General features: G+C 44.7%; 1 protein-coding gene across 2 annotated transcripts in view; it reads right to left on the bottom strand.

The window, feature by feature from the left end:
• The window catches only part of TTC28 (tetratricopeptide repeat domain 28), a 2,190,403-nt gene that overhangs the window by 405,488 nt on the left and 1,764,817 nt on the right, over positions 1–20,098 (bottom strand). For both annotated transcript variants that reach the window (XM_029572102.1, XM_029572103.1), the window contains exons 9-11: positions 13,288–13,397; positions 8,083–8,212; positions 4,469–4,687 (exon numbers count right to left, since the gene is read on the bottom strand). In XM_029572102.1, the coding sequence (XP_029427962.1) occupies positions 4,469–4,687; positions 8,083–8,212; positions 13,288–13,397 (459 nt within the window). The remainder of the gene's footprint in view (positions 1–4,468; positions 4,688–8,082; positions 8,213–13,287; positions 13,398–20,098) is intronic.

Raw genomic sequence — 20,098 nt, 5'->3', positions numbered from 1 at the left:
GTAGGCCACAGCCCAAAATCACCCATAAGCCTAGACCAGGTGGAGGAATGCGATTCTCAGGGCTAAGAGATATTTCAGCCTCAAGTAAGCCATCCATTTCCTCTTCAATGCGTGCACCAAGGAAGCATTCTGAGCTGGAAAACCTGCAAAAAACTAAGGAATAGTTTGCTGTGCAGGAGGGCAAGAAGAAGAAAACTTCTGTACTTGACCTTGCCATTTAACCATAATGAGGAAAATATAAGTAGATATCCAGAGCAGGAATTCAGACGTACAAAAAGTCCACTGCACCCGAGTCCAAACCAGGCCAGAGGGGTGTGCCACTTTGAAGTGCCGGTAGTGGCAGGCCACCTTCTTTTAGGCACTCACCAGTGCCTCACTTGATGTCATCCCCGCATGAGTGGAGGGGAGCCAAGCAGCCAAAAATGTTCTGGGGATACACACAGGCAGCAGGGAGCCAGAGAGTCCTTCCAGCCCCATTTATTTACATTTTCAAACCAACTCTCCTGCCATCCACAAGGCTCAAAGCGATGTGCAATAGATAATAGATTGTAAACTCTTTGGGAGATGGAACTTAAAATACCTAAATCCTAATAAAGCTGTAAGACTCCCTGATCATCATTTGGAAAGGTGGGATAAAAATCCCCAAATTACTAACAGTGGAGAGTCCATTCACTACAATTTACACTGATCCTTCGGAGTTTTTGTCACTTCACTTATTAGCTAAAATATATTTGTGTACTACTATAGCACAGTAGGAAAAAAATAGAACATGCAATCCACAGACATTTTCATGGTCCATGATTTTAACTTGGGAACTAAGCAAATAAGACATTTAATTGTAGAAAAGCTTTTATAAGCAACCTCAGTGACTCTTAGAAATGGAGTTCTCAAACAACCATTAGTCATGCGTACTATAAAATAAAAAATGATGGTCTCTGAACTTAATTGGCAATTTATTAATAATAGAGGATTTGAGAAGCCCTTGAAGGAAGTCATAAGGAGAAATATCATATGACAGAAATATGCATTCACAACAGACAATCATTTCTGAAGTGTTTGGTTTATTTGATCAAGCACGGAGGAGAATCTAGACTGAATTAGGACTCTTCAGTTTCAATGATGAAGAGTTGCAATTATTAAATTACATGCAGAGAGAATTCATTAAGGTTAAGATTTACAGACATCACTTTATTAAATAATCAAAAGCAGCTGTCTAAGGGAAAAAATGAGCTTCCCACTAGAAGAATCTTTCCACCTCCATAATAAATGTTTCCATATTCATGTAGATTAATCTGGAGCGTCACAACATGTGTGTTTACACGTGCTAGTGAGGAAAGAGCTCAGGTGGTCTTGAATGTTTAAAAAAAACAAAAAACCTCATGCATAATCACTGTCTGAATAATTCGTATGCCAGCTCAATAAATGGTATCACAACTTGAAAACAGTCTAGTTTATGTAAACCACCTTAAGCCATAACAAGAAAGGTGGCATAGAAACCAAAGTAAATAAATAAAAAATGAATACAGAATTTTTTAAAACCATGCTGAAGCCTCGCAAATCTTGCTGGATTCCATAAGACACATTCAAATGGAGAAGCACATACCAGAGACATATAGCCAAGAGAGTATCCACTATGAACTTTTACAAATAAACAGGCCGATACAATAGACACGAGTGGAAAACAGGCGCTCAGTGCTGAGCACCCGCTTTCCTAACGCGCACCCAGCCACCTTTCCTAGGCGTGCGATACAATATTTAAATGAGGGGCCATGCTAAAAAGGCGGCACTAGGGACAATTGTGCATCCCTAGCGCCTCCTTGGCAGCAGATGCTCAGGAGAGGTAGCTGTCAGTGGGTTAGGAAAATGGATGCTCGTTAATTGAGTGTCCCTTTTCTCAACCTGACCGCTGGCACATTTTGTTTTTCTTTAACCTTTTGGTTCCTCCGATAATATTGCCATGATATTAAGTCGAAGGATGTATAGAAAAGTAGTATTTTCTGCTTCTCTATACACCTTTTTGGGCTGCTCAGAAATTAACTTACTCTGGGCTAGCGTTAATTTCTGAGTGTTAAAATGTGTGGATCGGGCACACTTTTTTTTTTTTTTATCTGGGGCGAATAGCTAATAGCCTCATCAACATGCATTTGCATGTTGTGTTTTGGATGTGCTAAACCTCTTATGGTATCAACTGTAACAAAAGCATATGGCAGATGCTTTTGTTACATATATAGAAGCACTTCAGGAGAGAGGGGGTGCCAGCATGGCCATTTGGCTAGGGCCTACAATATTCAAGGGGGCCTACTTTTGTTGAGCAAAATTAAAAAAAAAACTAAACAAATCTATTTCTAACATGTATAAATAAAAATTTCAATTGTAATTGAAGAATTTGCTAACAAAAAAGCTCATAAAGCCTTCATAAATAAATAAAAATTATTTGGAAAATTTAGAAAAAAATTCTCTTATTAAGTATCACATCAGAACCTTGCATAGGGGCCTACTTTTCTTAGCTGGCACGGGCCTAATTTCTGCTCTCTCTGGCCCTGTATAGAACATACTGCTAAAACATAGGTTAGATGGTTAGGGGCAGGGATTCATGATGACTATGGTATTCCACTTCCTGCCTTTCTGTCAACAGATGATTGCTTGTAAACAATGATGGGGAAGGGTGGGGTACAGGGTCCAGTCACGCTTCAGCTTCTATAGCTATGATGAGGCCTCTCCCAATAGAACTGCATAATGGCAAAGAAATCTGACCACTCAACCTTCAGTGGACAGGATGATTCCACTGGGAGCCTATGGCTGTATTCTCCTAAGCCAAAAATTGATGAAGACAATTAAGGGAGAGGCCTTTGATGGCCACCTCACAGCAAATCATTGCAGCATTAGCGTCTAAAGCTAATCCTACAATAGAAAGGAGACAAATTCCCCAGCTAAGGGCAGCGTGCGAATGGAGGTTTTCAAAGATGTCGCTGTGTGCCCTGGAATCTACCTTCAATGCACTGAATATTGTAATTCTTTGTTTGTTAGGTTATTATGCCAATGCAGTGAATATTGTAATTCATTGCATACTGTGATCATGCATACCAACATATAAGTCTCTCGCTTTCCAAGACTGTGTCAAGCATTGTTATGTCCAGATGGAGGTCTGAGTGGGATGCGGGGGTAGGAAGGGGGAGGTGGTTGATGGAGCGGGTTGTTATAAATTGGGCATCTGGCCGTGTCAGGCAATTGTTTAGCTTTAAAGAGCAGTACTAGTAACAGGAACTCTGCAGGTTCCCTTAATACTACAGCATCCATGGTGAGGAAGTAAAATAAATACAGGCTTTAAGGTACATAACATTAGAGTAGCAGTGTTCACTTAAGTTGATACTTTAATCACAAAGACATGACATAGGGAGCAAAGGCAAAACTGAACCATGACCCTTTTTCATCTTTTCAAAAAACCCGCAGAGCAAAGGAAAAAAAACACAGCAGTTAATTTTAGAGAACTGCTCCCACATGCTGGCCAAATTGACACTCTGAGGGAATACATATAATCACGTCTTTCTGAACCACTTCGGAGCTGTCAAGGAAAGAGCTGCTACCGAGGAAAGGCTAGGGGAACACTAAAATGTCTGAAAGGTGGAATATATATTAAAAAAATAAAAAATAAAACATTGAATATAATCTTGCACCTTGTTTCATTGACTATAATCTAGAACTAAACATAATTTAATTTATAGTAAGAGTATAAAAGTGCTCTGTGTGGCTGCTCGGAGGACATTACATCCTTCTACACGCTGGGATTTAGTTCTCAGAGTGAATAACTCAAATTCAGTGGGACAAAATGAAGCTACAAGAATACAAATGGCGAATCTCCCTACATTGGAATATAAGGGTCAATTTTCAAACGGTTAGCCACCTAACTTTGAAAATTTAAGTCCCCAAAAAAATGGTTCATGGGAAGTAATTAGATGCTTAGTGCTGATTTTCCATGCTAAGTCCCTAATTTAGGGGGCCCAAATTTGGGAGGCTCAATTCCACAAACTTGGGCACCTAAGTTCAGCTGAAAACTTGGCATGCACTTTTTAAAAATTGCCTCCATAGTCCCCGGAGTGAGAAAAAAAAAATCACAAAGGGCAGTTTTCATCTATCTCTTGCAAAAATGGAATTCATGGCAGACTCAAACCCAAACTACACGGTTGACAATTCAGAAGAACATATGCAAAGGTTTCACTCCAGAAACAACGTATTTTTAAATGGGTTGACCAAGAAATGCCAGATTAAGTCAAATGCCTTGATTTCAAGTGGGTCTCAGATGTGTAAACAGATGAAATGGGTGGGACACTCAAACTTATGTCCCATTATCTAATTCCTAGGCTACTCATCCTCCTTAAATCTCCCTTTATTAAAAGTGTAGAACTATAAGGAATTTGGCAAGTAGCACAGGATCATTTTTGAAATACATGCAGAAAGCAGTCAGTCTTACCTGCGCCAGGAGCCAGGAGCCAGCTGTACAGGTATCCTGCAGCCAGTGAGTAATAGAGAACCAGTCCCCGCTGGCCATTCACTATCTCCAAGATCTGATCAATGGTCACTGGGGAGTAGGGATCAGTGTCCTGCTGTCCAGTCTGTCGTTCTACCAGAAGGTCAGCAAATGCCCTGGTTCTTCCCCTTTCTGCTACCGCCAAGGCTTCATCATGATGGCCTAAGAACAAAAACAACCAATTCAGAAAGCCATGAACTAATATTCAGTTGTATTTACCTGCCTGCATGCAACTGGGAAATTTCAGTTCTCTTCTGCTTATCAAGAACATAAGATTTGCCATTTTGGGTCACCAAGCTCAGTATACTGCTTCCAACTCTGGCCAATCCAGGTCACAAGTACCTGACAGGATCCTAAGGGATAGATGGATTCCATGCTGCTTATCCCATCTTAATAATGGTTTATGGAATTTTCCTCCAGGTACTTGTCCAAACCTTTTTTAAACAGAGCTACAGTAATAGCTTCCACCATGTCCTCTGGCAATGAATTCCAGAACGTAATTATGCGTTGAATAAAAATGTATTTTCTCTTATTAGTTTTAATGTATTGCCTAGTAACTTCATTGTGTGTCCCCTAGTTTTGTACTTTTGGAAAGAGTAAATAACTAATTAACATTTACTTGTTCCACTCTACTCATTATTTTATAAATCTTTATCTTATCTCCCCTCAGCCATCTCTTCTCCATGTTGAAGAGTCCTAACCTCTTTAGCCTTTCCTCATAGGGGATAGCTGCCTTGGCTTTACCAATAAAATGTTGGATCTTTTAATCTCTCTCTAATTTGTGTGACAGATTACTGTCAAGATAAGGGAAATAGTCCATATTCTCCAGTAAAGTTCCCCGAATCCTGATTGAAGGTACAGATGATGGTAAACAGGGAGTTGACTGAAAAAGCAATTTTGTTTTTGTGATAGTGACTGTGAGCCCCATCCTTCTACATGTTTTGACAAAGACATCAACTATTGCCTGAAAATCGATTTCTGTACAGGCAATAAATCACAATATGGAGTTACCTAACAGTTGCTATTAATGGAGTGAAGAATACAGCATGATTTATTTGAATACTAGTAAGGCTTGATTGCTATATGTTTAATTAGTAAAGTAATGACAAACATACTGTTTCTCATGCCTTACAGGTTATATAGCCTTTAGCGCATAGTATATATGTAGCTAATTCTTTTATACGGTAAATGCTAAGATCAACCTGGCACTGAGTCCAGCTACATGGACATGCCTGTCTTTAGCTAGGTCTTGTCACAAGTTCAATGAATCACTTGCTTCTGAATGCAGATGGAAGTAGCAACCTTGAAAAAGCCAGCACTGCTGACAAGAAGTAAGATTTCAGAGGGGCATTTTCAAACATCCCCGTTTTTCATGCTGCTAAAACTACTCTTCTACTACTTGAAAAAAAAAAAAAGGATTATTTTAGTTTTACTTTTTTTTATATATACAAACATCTCAAAATCAAGAAGTCTGAATTACTTCTGGCTTACTAGCCACAGCATAGCGGATATTTTAGATATGCTGTCCTCAAGAGGATTATTCACTTTTATATTATAAATCCTAAATTATAGAAGAATTATAATGTTGTATTGTTACTCTTGCAGGCCTAAGAGTATGTCATGTAGTAAACTCATTGTTACACAACTGAAGGAACACAGCAAGAAATAGAAAATTGTTATAATTTTTAAATCAAAATATGATGTAATGTCTCATTTCCTTTCTCAGATTTGTAAAACAACAGAAGATTCTGTTTTGAGAAGTCCTACTGTGCAATTCAAGATTATAATGATCAAGAAATATTTTTCTTACTGTAGTTTTGGCATGACAACTTTTTTTCATATAAAATGGCCAATTTTTTGTGCAACTAGTTATAGCTGTTCTGTATACAATCACACTTTATAGCTGATTGGACTGTAAATAATGCTGGACAATGGGCTAACACCTGACACTAAGTTATTTACTTTTGTGGATCACCGCTGAAAATCTGCAGTGGATATAAAAGAGTCCCACAACTAGAATAGTATGATGAAGTTTTTCTTGAATCCAGGTTTGATCTAAATATTGCCAGTGATAGAACAGAGTCTTTCACCCCAAGATTGAATGACTCAATGGACCTGCTCATGGCACAAAACTTTTCACCTGAGGACTGAATGACTCAATGGACTGGCTCATGGACACATAACCTTTCACCCCTAGGATTGGATCATAAACAGAATCATTCCTTCCTTGGACCAAATTATTTACTGGAACAGCTCAGGAAAATGTTCTTCGTCTCTAACCTAATGGTCCAAATGAAGTCAAATTAACTGCCAAAATAGCCATTTGATGAGAAGTTGCTTATTTCAGTTTGGTTCCCACAAATATATATGTCATATCATTGGACTATGATAGCTGGCATCCTAATGGCAGTCTTTTAGACATTCAGAAAGATCTTGAAATATCTTCTTCTACCACACTTATTTTTTTGCTGGTCTGAATGGTATCATAAGAACATAAGAAATTGCCATGCTGGGTCAGACCAAGGGTCCATCAAGCCCAGCATCCTGTTTCCAACAGAGGCCAAACCAGGCCACAAGAACCTGGCAATTACCCAAACACTAACACATACTAGAATAGTATGATGAAGTTTTTCTTGAATCCAGGTTTGATCTAAATATTGCCAGTTTCGTTCAGTATCAATACGACTAACTGTGCACTAAAAAATTTTAGTTGTTTCACTCATATTCATAAGCAGTGGAACAGTGTGGGAACGCTTAAATGCCATTGCTCAAATTGTATGTGTTGATAAAAGAAAGAATTCAGTTTCCAGCGCTATCAAACTGGCACTCCAACATGCACCAAGTTTATATGAAAAATAGAAAATGGTGGCTTCCCTAAGAAAAGCAAAATGATGCCAGACACTAAGTCATCTTTAAAACAGTATTAATAGCACACACTTATTTTAGACAATTCAGTTAGAATACAGAACTCTCTCGTGCCTACAATCTCTCATCTTCAGTTTTCACTTCTGGCTCATTCCCGAAAGGATTTTAGCATTTAACATGTCTTTACTGTAGTTGCTTCCACTGTTATAAATATGAGTGAATCAGAGTGCTATGGTACTAAGCTTTATCAGTTCATCATGCTATCACACTGATGCATGTAAAGTAGTAATAAAGCAGGGGCAATTGAAAGGTGAATAGAGGGTAACACCTTATATTTGAAAAGCGTGAGAAAGCATAAGAAAAAATATATAAGAATAAGAAAGATAAGCGATATAGAATATGACCAATAGAGGATGCAAGTAAACCAAGAACAGATATAGTGGAGTGATATTTTGAGGTGTTTAGCTATTAACACTACTTTAAAGGAACAAATAATTTACATTCTATCGATCTCATTCTACTAATTAAATCATCTATACGCAAAACATTTCTGTGACATTTGCCTCCTTTACCAAAAAAACACGGACACCATACAAACAACAAATCCTCAAAGTCAAGCAAACCCATGACTTCAAGCATAAAAAATAACAGCTGTAACCTGTCTTTTCTGTATGGCATATGGGAGATCTTACCGAGGCTAACCAGCACACGCTGCAGGGCCTGATAGGACGATGTTTGCAGATCAAAGAGGGAAAGCTTGTAGTCTGTGCTGAGCTGGATTTCATGCCGAATTGTTTCAAATAATGCCGATGCTCTATAAAGCTGCAGGGAGAGAGAAGAATGTGCATCAATATAACTCATAACTTTCTTTATCGGATTGCACTTTTTTCCCTTGATGATAATCTGTCTTGTGGCTTTGGTGTCACGCAGTCAGCAAGATCATCATAGTCATTGCATTACAGCCAAGTCAAGAGTAAACACAAAAAGTGCTGTAGGGAAAACCTACTGTATTTCATGTCGACTAAAGATAGAAAATGAAAACTGTTATTATTTGTCACAAGAAGTGACAGTTGGAGAAGCAGGATTTAAACCCTGGCTTCCCTGGTTCTCAGACTGTTGCTCTAGCCATTATGTTGCAGGCGTGGACCCTTGGACCGAGATAGGGTTGGGACAACCTGCAGGGAGGAGCCTGCAGGTCCCCGCCTTCGGATGGCAGGCCTGGCTGAGGCAGAATCTCGACTGAGATACTTAGTGGTGACTTACTTGAAATGTGGGAATCCATAGATACTCTATTAGTTTATTCATCATGAAGTTTCCCCCAGCACCGGAATCCACTAGAGCCAGGGTGGAAAACTCCTGGTGACCCACGGTGATAGTCACTGGATGAATCAATTGGGAAGCGGGTGTAATGAAGCCTAGGATCACCTTCCTACCAGATCCTAGGCTCGGAAGTTCCCCACCAGATCCTAGGCTCGGAGGATTCCCGATCTGACCGGGCATTGGCAGGGCAGATGACCCATGCCTGCCCAATACAGGCATGGGCCTAGTTGCTGACAGCAGAGTCACTCCTCGAGCGTAAAGCAGCCATGGCCAAACTGCATGGATTCATCTGAGTGTGAAGAGGAGGTTGGAGGTGGAATTGACAGAGGCAGTCGTTGCTGAAAGTGGGAAGCCAGCATGATGGCCTTACAAGGAGGTCGAACCTTCCTAGCTCGCTGTTGGAGGCAATGGGCAATTCTCCCTGTAAAGTGTAAGTCTCTTCAGGGCCTCTGATAAGTCACGAGCTGCCAACTCATCTTTGATCCTGGGGGACACACCCTCTAGGAAATACAGTGGAGACAGTCTTCTCTCTAGTGAAGTGCCAGGGTCCTGAATTTTATGGCGTATTCCGCTAACGACAAGGTACCCTGCTGCAGGTGCAGAAGTTCCGAGCCCATAGTGACCAGTCAGCTGGGATCTTCAAAGACTTTCCTGAAAGCCAAGTTCAAGTGCTGTAAGTCCATTAGGAGAGGATCAGAGGAGCCTGTACGTTAGACCTGGAATGGCCTGGAGAGCGGTGACATCCACTGAGTCCATGGACTTGGCAATCTGTTGCGGGCATGGACCCTTGGATCGAGGTGGGGTTGGCACAACCTGCAGGGAGGATTCCTGCAGGTCTCCACTGTTGGCTGGTGGAGCTGGCTGAGGCAAATGCCCGACCAGAGCTTCACCTATACCAGCCTTTGTTCCCCTTAAATTGAACCCACAGGTGCCAGGGCTGGCAAGTCTTAGGCAGGGTCCTCTGCTGACAAGCAGGATGTCCGTGGAGATGGACCTGGGAAGGCTGAGTCCAGATGTGGTCAGGAGTCAGGCAATGATCAGCAGCAGGCAGGGTGCATACATGGCCAGGAATCAGGCAAGCCAAAGTCAGAACCTGAGATCCACCTGAGGGAAGGTGGGACAAATAGGGAGGCAGAGAGGTGAGGAGCAGCATAGGCGGGCAGGTGAAGACACGGAAGACACTGAAGAACTGAAGACTGACCACAAGACAAAAACAAAAATGAATACCAGGAACTGAGGAATAAGGACCAGGGACTGAAGAGATGAAGACCAGGAACACAAGAATAAAGACCAGGTACACAGGTAGAAAAGCTGAGGCAACTTGCTTTACCAGCAGTAGTGGACCTATTGCTGAGGTATGGACCATAATGAGAGAGGACCATTTAACGTGCAAAAGCTGTGCTGTCATCTGTGGGCACCACGGGGCATTTCCCACCATGGGCCCTTTAAATCGGGGGAGGTTGCATGCATGCGTGCCTTAAGAGCAGCATTGGGGGGAGTTGGCGGCATCCTGCTGCAAGTGCCATTGGCCTTGCTTGAGCACGGCGGTCTGCTGCATCGCAACCTGGGGGAGGGGGTCCGTGTCAGCGTCTGGGCTGGAGGTAAGAGTGGTGGTCTGCAGGGTTGGCTCGTGGACCATCAAATACACACAGTAGGCCACTTTTCCACTCCTGTAGTGTAAGGAGAATAAGCTCTTGGAATGCTGCATGGAAATTTCAAGATGTATTGTAGGGTATCAATGTGGCAGTTTACATTAAATTTGACTTATCTGCTCAGTAGATATGTGCATTCGTTTATAACGAATTAGGCAATTTCAACAAAATTGCCTAATTCGTTGTGGTTCTGGGGGACCTGAACCACGAAACGGATTTTCCCTGAGCTTTGGGGAAAATTCGTTTTTCAGGTTAGTGCGGGGGGAGGGGCACATTTATTAAAAAAAAAACAACAAAAACACCACAACCCTTCAATTTTACTTTCTTACACCCCCCCCCCCCCACCATCCCGATCCCTCCCCAAGACTTAATAAATGTCCCTGGTGGTCCAGCGGGGTCCCGCGAGCGATCTCTCCCTCCATACCATCGGGCTGTCGGGCCTGCTATGACTCAAAATGGTGCCAATAGCCTTGCCCTTACGATGTCACAGGGGCTACCGGTGCCATTGGTCAGCCCCCAAGACTTGCCAAAAGTCCCTGGTTGTCCAGCGGGGGTCCGGAGAGATCTCCTGCACTCGGGCCGTTGGCTGCCAGTATTCAAAATGGCGCCGATAGCCTTGCCCTTACGATGTCACAGGGGCTACCGGTGCCATTGGTTAGCCCCTGTCACATGGCAGGAGCACAAGATGGTGCCAGCCGTCCATTGCTCCTATCATGTGACAGGGGCTGACCAATGGCACCGGTAGCCCCTGTGACATCGTAAGGGCAAGGCTATCGGCGCGATTTTGAGTCATAGCAGGCCCGACAGTCCGATGGCATTTAGGGAGAGATCACTCGCAGGACCCCGCTGGACCACCAGGGACTTTTAGTAAGTCTTGAGGAGGGATCGGGATGGTGGGGGGTTATAAGAAAGTAAATGTGAAGGGTTGGTGTGGGTTTTTTTTCTGATTTGCGTTTCTTTTTTTAATTTGTTTTTCCGGTTTCGGGTTCCAGTTTCGTTTTTGGCGAAAAACGATCTGTAGGAAAACGAGTTTTCCCACGAAGTGCCCAAACCGAAACCCAACCCGAGCCAGAAAAACGAAGCTCATCTCTACTGCTCATTGCGAGGGAGGAAGTTCAGACACCACATGATGGCCAACACCTACTAGTAGCCAGACTCAAGCTGCACATGTGCCTGTTTCTGGAAGAAGCCATAGTCTGTGGCTCCTAGCCAAGGTTGCTGAGATGGCTGGGCTAGAAATGGGAGAGGAATTAAGAATATGGGAACACAATTGGATATTTGCAAAGGTGTGTCATGGCACCAAAGCCCCAAGAGAAGTTGGCTCCAATCAATCCAGAAGTCTGAAAGAGCAGGAGGAAACATCTGGGCCAAAATATTGGGATATGCATTGAATTCTGGTTTCTCCTGGATGTGCAACTTTGGTTAAGCAATCATCCAGTTTTTGATGAGTGATTATATATTTCTATGTGGAGATTTATCACCTGCTGATTTTTGCTGTTTGCAGTGTTCCTGTCTACCCTTGCTATACAGTTCCTTAGCATGGCCCTGGCAATTTTGAGAACCAATTTAACTGTCTGGGTCTAATTCACACATCAAAGAAGGGAAATATTAAACTCCCACTTCATAGCAGTTTCTTCCATTGTAGATTTTCCTCTGTGCTTTACTAGGAACATTCACTATTAATTTATTTTCTAGCAGTGTGCGTAAAGTTAACAGATTCCTTCCATATTCAGATGTTTGTTTAACCCTATATTTTCATCCTGCTTCTTTTTTATTTTCAGCTCAGTTGGAATCAGGGATGGGATCTAGTGCTATCAACCTTCATTCACAAGTACGCGGGGGGTTTCCCTCCTATTTTATATCCTTCCCACCCACAACATACCAAGTTTGTTCATTGGGATGATGATCATAGAAACAGACATGACAGCAGATAAGGACCAAATGGTCCATCCAGTCTTCACAGCAAGTTTCCCATGGTACTATTTGCCGTGCCGTGTATCAGTCAGTGCTGCTTGTGTGCTTTGCATATGGACTTGGCTATAGAAAAAGACCTGTGTTTTTCCCTTAACGTCTACGCATCAGTACTCCAGACTGTAAACAAGTCATGGCTTGTGTTGGTTGTCTCTGAATCCGAATTTCTCTATTCCTTTCAACCTCCATCCACCTGCTTCGAAGCAGAGAGCGATGTTGCAGTTGCATCAAAAGCATCAAGGCTTATTGGTTAAGGGTGGTAATCCCATGCCTTCTGTTAAGGGTAATAACTGCTGCTCTATGCTGGTTACCCCCCATGCTTATCAGTTCCTCAGACTGTAAAAGTCAGGGCCCTTGTTGGTTGCTATCTAAATCCAATTCCCCTTTTCCTTCTGCCATTGAAGCTGAGAACAATGTTGGAGTTCGGCTGAATCTGGCCACCAGTTATCCTGAAGCAATTCCCATGCCCCCTCCCCAAGGGCTGTGAACACGCCCTCTGCAGCATCCCCAGACGCAGCCAACCCAGGGAGTGGAAGACCTGACTTGGGGACCTTCTGTATGGCAGTGCCCAGCACTTACCACCTGCGCCACTGGGCTTGCCCATATTCAAATGTGGCTAATTGACCTCCTGGTGAAAGATGGAATGGTTCCAACAACCAATTAAAGAGATGCTTAACAATCTCTGCCAACATATAATAAAAAAAAAAAAATCTGCTATGCAAACATATGAAAAAAATACATTTAACCAACAAAACATGTGGAAGGCAATGATAAAGTTAATGAATTCAAGTCCCTAAGGAAATACACAGAGAAAATATTACACATGATTTTCATCATCTGGAGGCAAACAATAACATATTTTTCAATTGGTGTGAAAAGATTGGATGCTTGCGAGCAGGATTTGGGACAGGTGCAACCCTTGTTCTTTATTCTCAGGCTGCTTCACATTTTTACCTGATGTTGGGATTCTTCCAGGTTCCCGCTAGCCCAAAGGGAAAGCCCCAGGCGATGTCTAATTTTAGCTTCATCTTCTCTGCGGCACAACTGTTCAGCCAATCTCAAACCTTGGACACAGGGAGCAATACAAATGTTCAGAGTAGCCTGAAGGAAAACATCATCCTAGATCTGTCATAACATCCTTTAAAGATTAGGATACAAACCCTCTCCAGTGAGCCATCTCTTCCCTTTCAGAATTTGCCCTCTGTCAATTATCAAGCGTTCTGAGGCAGACAAGTTTTCTGGAATGTAACCTCTTTTGTTTTTTGAGATTATAGGTATTCCTGATATTCATGTGCTGAATTTATTGGGCCTGATATTCAAAGCGCATTCAGCGCTATTTGGTTGGATTAGCGGGATTTATGCAGCTAAGTAGCAGTCGCTGAATATGCACCTACATTCAGCAGCCACCAGTTAGCAGTTTAAGTCCCTTATACAAGTAAATGTTACACACACAAAAAGTAGGCGTGAACTGGGCGGATCAGGGCAGAGTGAGTTAACCGTATAATTTATTTGGCTAACTACCAGTATTCAGATTTTAGCCGCATAAGTTTATATCCAAGTTTAGACGCCCTATAGAGCATGTGTAAGCTGTGCCACTGATATAGCAAATGTTGCTTACCTGTAACAGGTGTTCTCACAGGACAGCAGGATGTTAGTCCTCACATATGGGTGACATCACAGGATAGAGCCCAATCACGGAACACTTTTGTCAAAGTTTCTAGAACTTTGACTGGCACCTACTGGGCATGCCCAGCATGGCACTAAACCTGCAGCCAGCAGGGGTCCCCCTTCAGTCTTGTTTTAAGCTACAGGAGTGCCAAAAATAAAATAAGAAAACTTAACAAACCCAACACTGCAGGGTGGCGGGCGGGTTTCGTGAGGACTAACATCCTGCTGTGCTGTGAGAACACCTGTTACAGGTAAGCAACATTTGCTTTCTCACAGGACAGCAGGATGGTAGTCCTCACATATGGGTGAGTACCGAGCAGAGGATGTCCGAGAAATGCACCAAATGTACCCAAGATGTGCAATACGCACAAGGACTGAGGTGGAATTTGGTAGAGGACATCCTGAACCCTAACGGGCAGGCGGAAGGGTGTTGGTACATCAAGTTGTAAAAAGGTTGCGCATGACAGACTGGCCGAAGATGGAATCTTGTCTTCCGGCCTTGTCTAAGCAATAATGGGCTGTAAAGGTATGGAGAGAACTCCAGGTAGCAGCCCTGCAAATGTCAGGAAGTGGCACCGAGCGTAGGTGTGCTACTGAAATCGCCATGGCCCTCACAGAGTATGCTTTAACACGGTCTTGAAGTGGAATGCCTGCTTGCTGAAAGCAAAAGGATATGCAGTCCGCTAACCAGGAGGAGAGAGTCTGCTTACCCACAGGCTGCCCCAATTTGATGGAATGGAAAGAGACAAACAATTGAGTGCTTTTCCTGTGGGCAGCTGTATGGTCTAGATAGAAGGCTAGAGCCCGTTTGCAGTCAAGGGTATGCAGGGCCTGTTCTCCTGGATTGGAATGGGGCCTGGGAAAGAAGGTAGGTAGTATAATGGATTGATTAATGTGAAACTCCGATACTACCTTGGGTGAGTGTGGAGTACTGCCCAGTCCTGCAGAAGTTTAGTGTAAGGCGGATAGGTAACTAGGGCCTGTAACTCTCTAACTCTGTGAGCAGATGTGATTGCCAAAAGAAAAATCAGTTTCCATGTGAGATAGCGAAGATCACAGGATCGGAGAGGCTCGAATGGTGGTTTCATGAGCTGACCTAAAACCATGTTGAGGTCCCAAGAAGGGGCTGGAGGACGCAGTGGAGGCTTGAGGTGAAGCAAGCCTTTCAGGAAATGTGTTAATAGGGGTTGTACCGAAATAGGAACATCCCCGACACCTTTATGGAAGGCGGCCACCGCACTGACATGCATTCTGATGGAGGAAGGTTTTAGACCTGATTCTGACAAGTGCCAGAGATAGTCTAGAAACTTCATGGTGGAACAGGTAAAGGGATCAAGGGATTGAGAAGAACACTATGACTTAAGCCTCTTCCATTTGTAGAGGTAAGACTTTCTTGTGGAAGGCTTCCATGAAGCAATAAGGACACGGGAAACCGGCTCCGAAAGGTTAAGTGGCTGAAGAATTAACCTTTCAACCTTCAGGCCATCAGGGACAAAGCTTGAAGATTGGGGTGGCGTAGGCACCCGCCGTTCTGAGTGATCAGAAGCGGGTCCATTCCTAAGGGAATGTGCCTGCAAATGGAGAGACCCTGAAGTATTGGATACCACACTTGGCGAGGCCAGTGAGGTGCTATCAGGATCATGCGTCCCTTGTCCTGACGTAACTTCATGAGAGTCTTCGAGAGAAGTGGAAGTGGAGGGAATGCATATAAGAGACCAGTTGCCCATGAGAGGGAGAACGCATCTCTTGGCTGTGAGTGCTGGCTGCGAGTGAGAGAGCAAAAGTTCTCCACCTTGCGGTTTTGAGGTGACGCAAAGAGGTCTATGCGAGGATGACCCCAATGTTGGAATATTGCGTCCTCTACTGAGGGGTTGAGGGACCACTTGTGCGGATGGAAAGCGCGACTTAGGTTGTCCGCCAACACATTGTCCACGCCCGGTAAATAGGTGGCCCTGAGGTACATCGAGTGGGAGAGGGCCTCCGCCCATATTTGTGCAGCTTCCTGACACAGTAGGAAGGAGTCCGTCCCTCCCTGTTTGTTGATGTACCACATGGCCACCTGGTTGTCTGTCTGAATCAGGATGACCTGATTGTAAAGGCGATCCTGAAATACCCTGAGAGCATATCTGATTGCTTGAAGCTCCAGGAAAGTGATTTGGTGTTTGGCTTCCTCTGGAGACCAAGTTCCTTGTGTTTGCAAATCGGCCACATGTGCTCCCCAGCCGAGGTTGGAAGCATCAGTGGTGAGAATTATTTGAGGGTCTGGAGCCTGGAAGGGCAGGCCTTGGAGGAGATTGATCTGATTTTTCCACCAGGCTAGAGACTGACGGAGTGAGTCAGTGATGTGGACAGTGGTTGATAGAGGTTGGACGGACTAAGTCCATTGTGACATTAGAGTCCACTGCATGACTCTCATGGCCAAGCGGGCCACTGGGGTAACCTGTACTGAGGACGCCATGTGTCCCAGTAGGATGAGAAAGTGGCGTGCAGTTGTGCGTTGCTGAGACTGTAGCTGGTGTGCGAGGGAAATGAGTGAGAGCTCGCTGTCGAGGCAGAAATGCCTTTGTCTGGAAGGTGTCCAAGTCCGCCCCTATGAATGATAAAGTTTGAAATGGGACTAAGCAGGATTTTGAATAGTTGATGAGAAATCATAGCAAAATCAGTTTGTAAAGTAATACGTAGGGAAGACAGAGCAGCTTGCTGAGTGGGAGCCCTGATTAACCAATCATCTAGATAGGGGTAGACGTGAACACCTTGAGTCCTGAGGAAGGCTGCTACTACTACGAGGCACTTGGAGAGACTCGTGGTGCAGATACCAGGCCGAATGGGAGCAGTCGGTATTGATAGTGCTTGGGGCCTACTAGAAATCTCAGGAACCTGCGATGAGATGGATTTATCGCAATGTGAGTGTATGCATCTTGGAGATCGAGAGAGTAGAGCCAGTCTCCTCTTTGCAGAAGAGGAAGGAGGGAACCCAAGGTTACCATCTTGAACTTTTCTCGTTGGAGGCACTTGTTGAGGGCACCTAGGTCCAGAATTGGACGAACGCCTCCCGATTTTTTGGGGATTAGAAAGTACCGGGAATAGGCCTTGTTGAGAGTAAGGTACTGGTTCTATTGCTCTGGACTGGAGGAGGAGGGAGACCTACTGCTCCAGAAGTGAGTGGTCGGATGTTCTCCACGCCGGTAGAGGTGGGGAGTCCCGTGGAATGGAGAGAAAGTTCAGGCGATAACCTTGAAAGATTATGGTAAGGACCCACTGGTCTGAGGTGATTGTGTGCCACCTGTTGTTGAAATGGCACAATCGACCTCCCACTGGTATGTGAGGCAGTGGAAACTGGCTGCTGCTCTCTATGCAGGAGTCAAAAACCGGAAGCAGGGCCTGGCTGAGGAGCTGCTTGTGGCTTTTGTTTACAAGCTTGACGAGACTGGGCCTTTTGGAAAGGTCTCGTGGAATGAATCCTAGACTTTGGTAGATAGGACTTCTTTGGATGGAAGAATGACTTTTTAGTATCCTTCCTGAAAGGCTGTTTGGAGGAATACTCAGAGGGCATCAGAGAGAGCTGGTGAAGGGTCTCATGATGGTCCTTGAGTTCCACCACCGTCCACTGAATCTGTTCCCCAAACAGATTGTCTCCTATGGAGGGCAGTTCAGATAATCTGTCTTGTACTTCAGGGCGCAAGTCCGAAGACTTAAGCCAGGCCCATCTTCTTGCCGAAATAGAAGTTGCAAATACCCTGGAAGCGGTGTCGAAGATATCCTAAGAGGATCTTATTTCATGCTTCCCTGCCTCGAAACCCTTGTGTACCAGGGTTAGAAGCTATTCCTGGAATTGCTGAGGCAGGGACTCTGCAAAGTCCTGTATCTGCTTGAATAAGATCCTGTTGTACTGGGTCATGTACAGCTGGTATGAGGCAATCCGAGAGATAAGCATTGATCCCTGGAAGACACGCAGGCCAATGGCATCCAGGAATTTCTGTTCCTTACCTGGGGGAAAGGAAGAGTGGGGTTTTGATCTTTTTGCCCTTTTTTGGGCAGATTCTACCACCACAGATTGGTGATCCAGCTGAGGTTTCTGGAATCCTGGGGCTGACTGGACCAAATAAGTGGTATCAGCTTTTCTGTTGACTGGAGCAACAGAACCAGGGTGTTCCCAGTTCTTTTTGAGAAGATCCAAAAGAACCTGGTGAATAGGGATGGAGGTTATTTCCTTGGGAGCATCCAGGAATTGTAACAGCTCCATCATTTGATGCCTGTCATCTTTTTCAGTCTGCAATTGGAAGGGAACCAATTCAGATATTTCCTTCACAAAATTTATGAAGGATAGGTCCTCTGGAGGAGAACGCTTCCTACTTTCAGTAGGAGAAGGCGGCGATGGCAAGTCATCGGTGTCTTGATCATCGGTCCAGGTGTCATAGGGATCAGGACCTGCCCCTCTAGGAGCCTGAGAAGGATGGGACGATGGTATTCCTGAAGGTCCCAGTCTAGGCTCCGAAAGCATCGAGGGAAGTACTGGAGGCACCGATGAAGGCATCGAGGGCACCGGTGCAGGCATCGACGGATGGATCAGTGGTGCTGATGGGCACATCAGCATCAATGGTTGAGGCATCGGAAGAACTCCCGATGGAGGAATGCAGAATGGTGTTTCCCCTCCCGATGACAGGGTAAGCAGGGAAGGCACCGGAACCATCGGTGACCCAGGATCCATCGGTGGAAAAGCGACTATGAGTGCTTCCATCTTCAATAGCAGTGGTGCCAGTGCTGCCGGAATCGGATCGGTGGTTGATTCCACAATCAGCACCGGATTCGGTGGTGGAGGAGCTTGAAGTCTGTGCATTACCTTATCGATGGCCTCCTGAACCATCCGGTCCAGTTCTTCACGGAGACCTGGAGCAAGCAGCCCTGGCTCCGGAAGGGAAGAAGGAGACAGAGACATAGCCAGAGGGACCACCGTTAAAGGTAGAGTCGCGGCTCCCAATACCCGTCCGAGTGAAGGTTGCCTCAGGTCACAGAAAGGGTCAGTGCCTTTTCTGGACGGGGTTTCTTCGATGGCGGCTCGGACAATGGCGAGGTCGAAGATTTTCCTTCCTCGATGGTCTGAGACTTGCAGTGTCGATGCCGATGTTTCTCTCTACGATCCCCTCGGTCCTGAGGTGGAGTAGAGGTAGTTGAAGGCCGAGAAGTTGTCGACCCCGGATGGTCACCGGCCAGTGGCCAATACTGGCGAGAAGTGAAAGGTGCTGGTTCAGATGACGTCGATGCAATAGACGGCGTCGGAGTTTGAGAACGGACGAGAAGTTCATTTTCTCCATTCTGGCCTTGCGACCTTTTGGTGTCATTAAGGCTCATTTGGTGCAAGTCAGGACATTATGCTCGCACCCGAGACACATTACACAGACTTTATGTGGGTCTTTAATGGACATAGTACGAGTACAGTCCGGGCACCGACGGAACCCCGACGCCATGGCCTTTGAAAAATTTAGCCGCAGTACGGTCGACGGCCAGTAGGCTGCGAGGGCCAAACTCGACGGGAATCGATCGAAACCGGGTAAAAAAACTTACCAGAGTACCGTGGAGTCAAAAATTCAAAGGAGGGACCCCTGTGGGGTATGAAAGTTTTTAGCAAATTCCGTGAGGAAAATTCCTGTCAGGAATCTCTGTGGAGCTCCTTAATCCGCGTGGCTACTGCTGCGCGGAAAAAAGAAGACTGAAGGGGGACCCCTGCTGGCTGCAGGTTTAGTGCCATGCTGGGCATGCCCAGTAAGTGCCAGTCAAAGTTCTAGAAACTTTGACTGGCACTTACTGGGCCCAAGGAAATCCTGACTAGTTGAAAGAAGCAGTTCTGGCATCCCCACTTTTCTCAGGAATCTGTGTTTTCCTGTTGGCTCTGAACATAAGAGAGGCACAAAACTTGGAGCTAAATTTTCACACCCACCTCCCCCCCCCATTGCTTGCAAACCTGTTCATACCCCACACAGTGCTTGCAGGCTGAGTGTTTTGAGGACGTGCAAGCAGATTTTTATAGTGACATTCCCTGCGGAGTGTCTCTTTCAAAATCAGGGTGGGCCAGTGCTGGGGAAGTTCTTTACTCCACGTA

Source organism: Rhinatrema bivittatum, chromosome 11 (assembly GCF_901001135.1).
Source record: "Rhinatrema bivittatum chromosome 11, aRhiBiv1.1, whole genome shotgun sequence".
NCBI classification, from domain to species: Eukaryota; Metazoa; Chordata; class Amphibia; order Gymnophiona; family Rhinatrematidae; genus Rhinatrema; species Rhinatrema bivittatum.
This window is presented reverse-complemented; position numbering and strand designations above follow the sequence as displayed.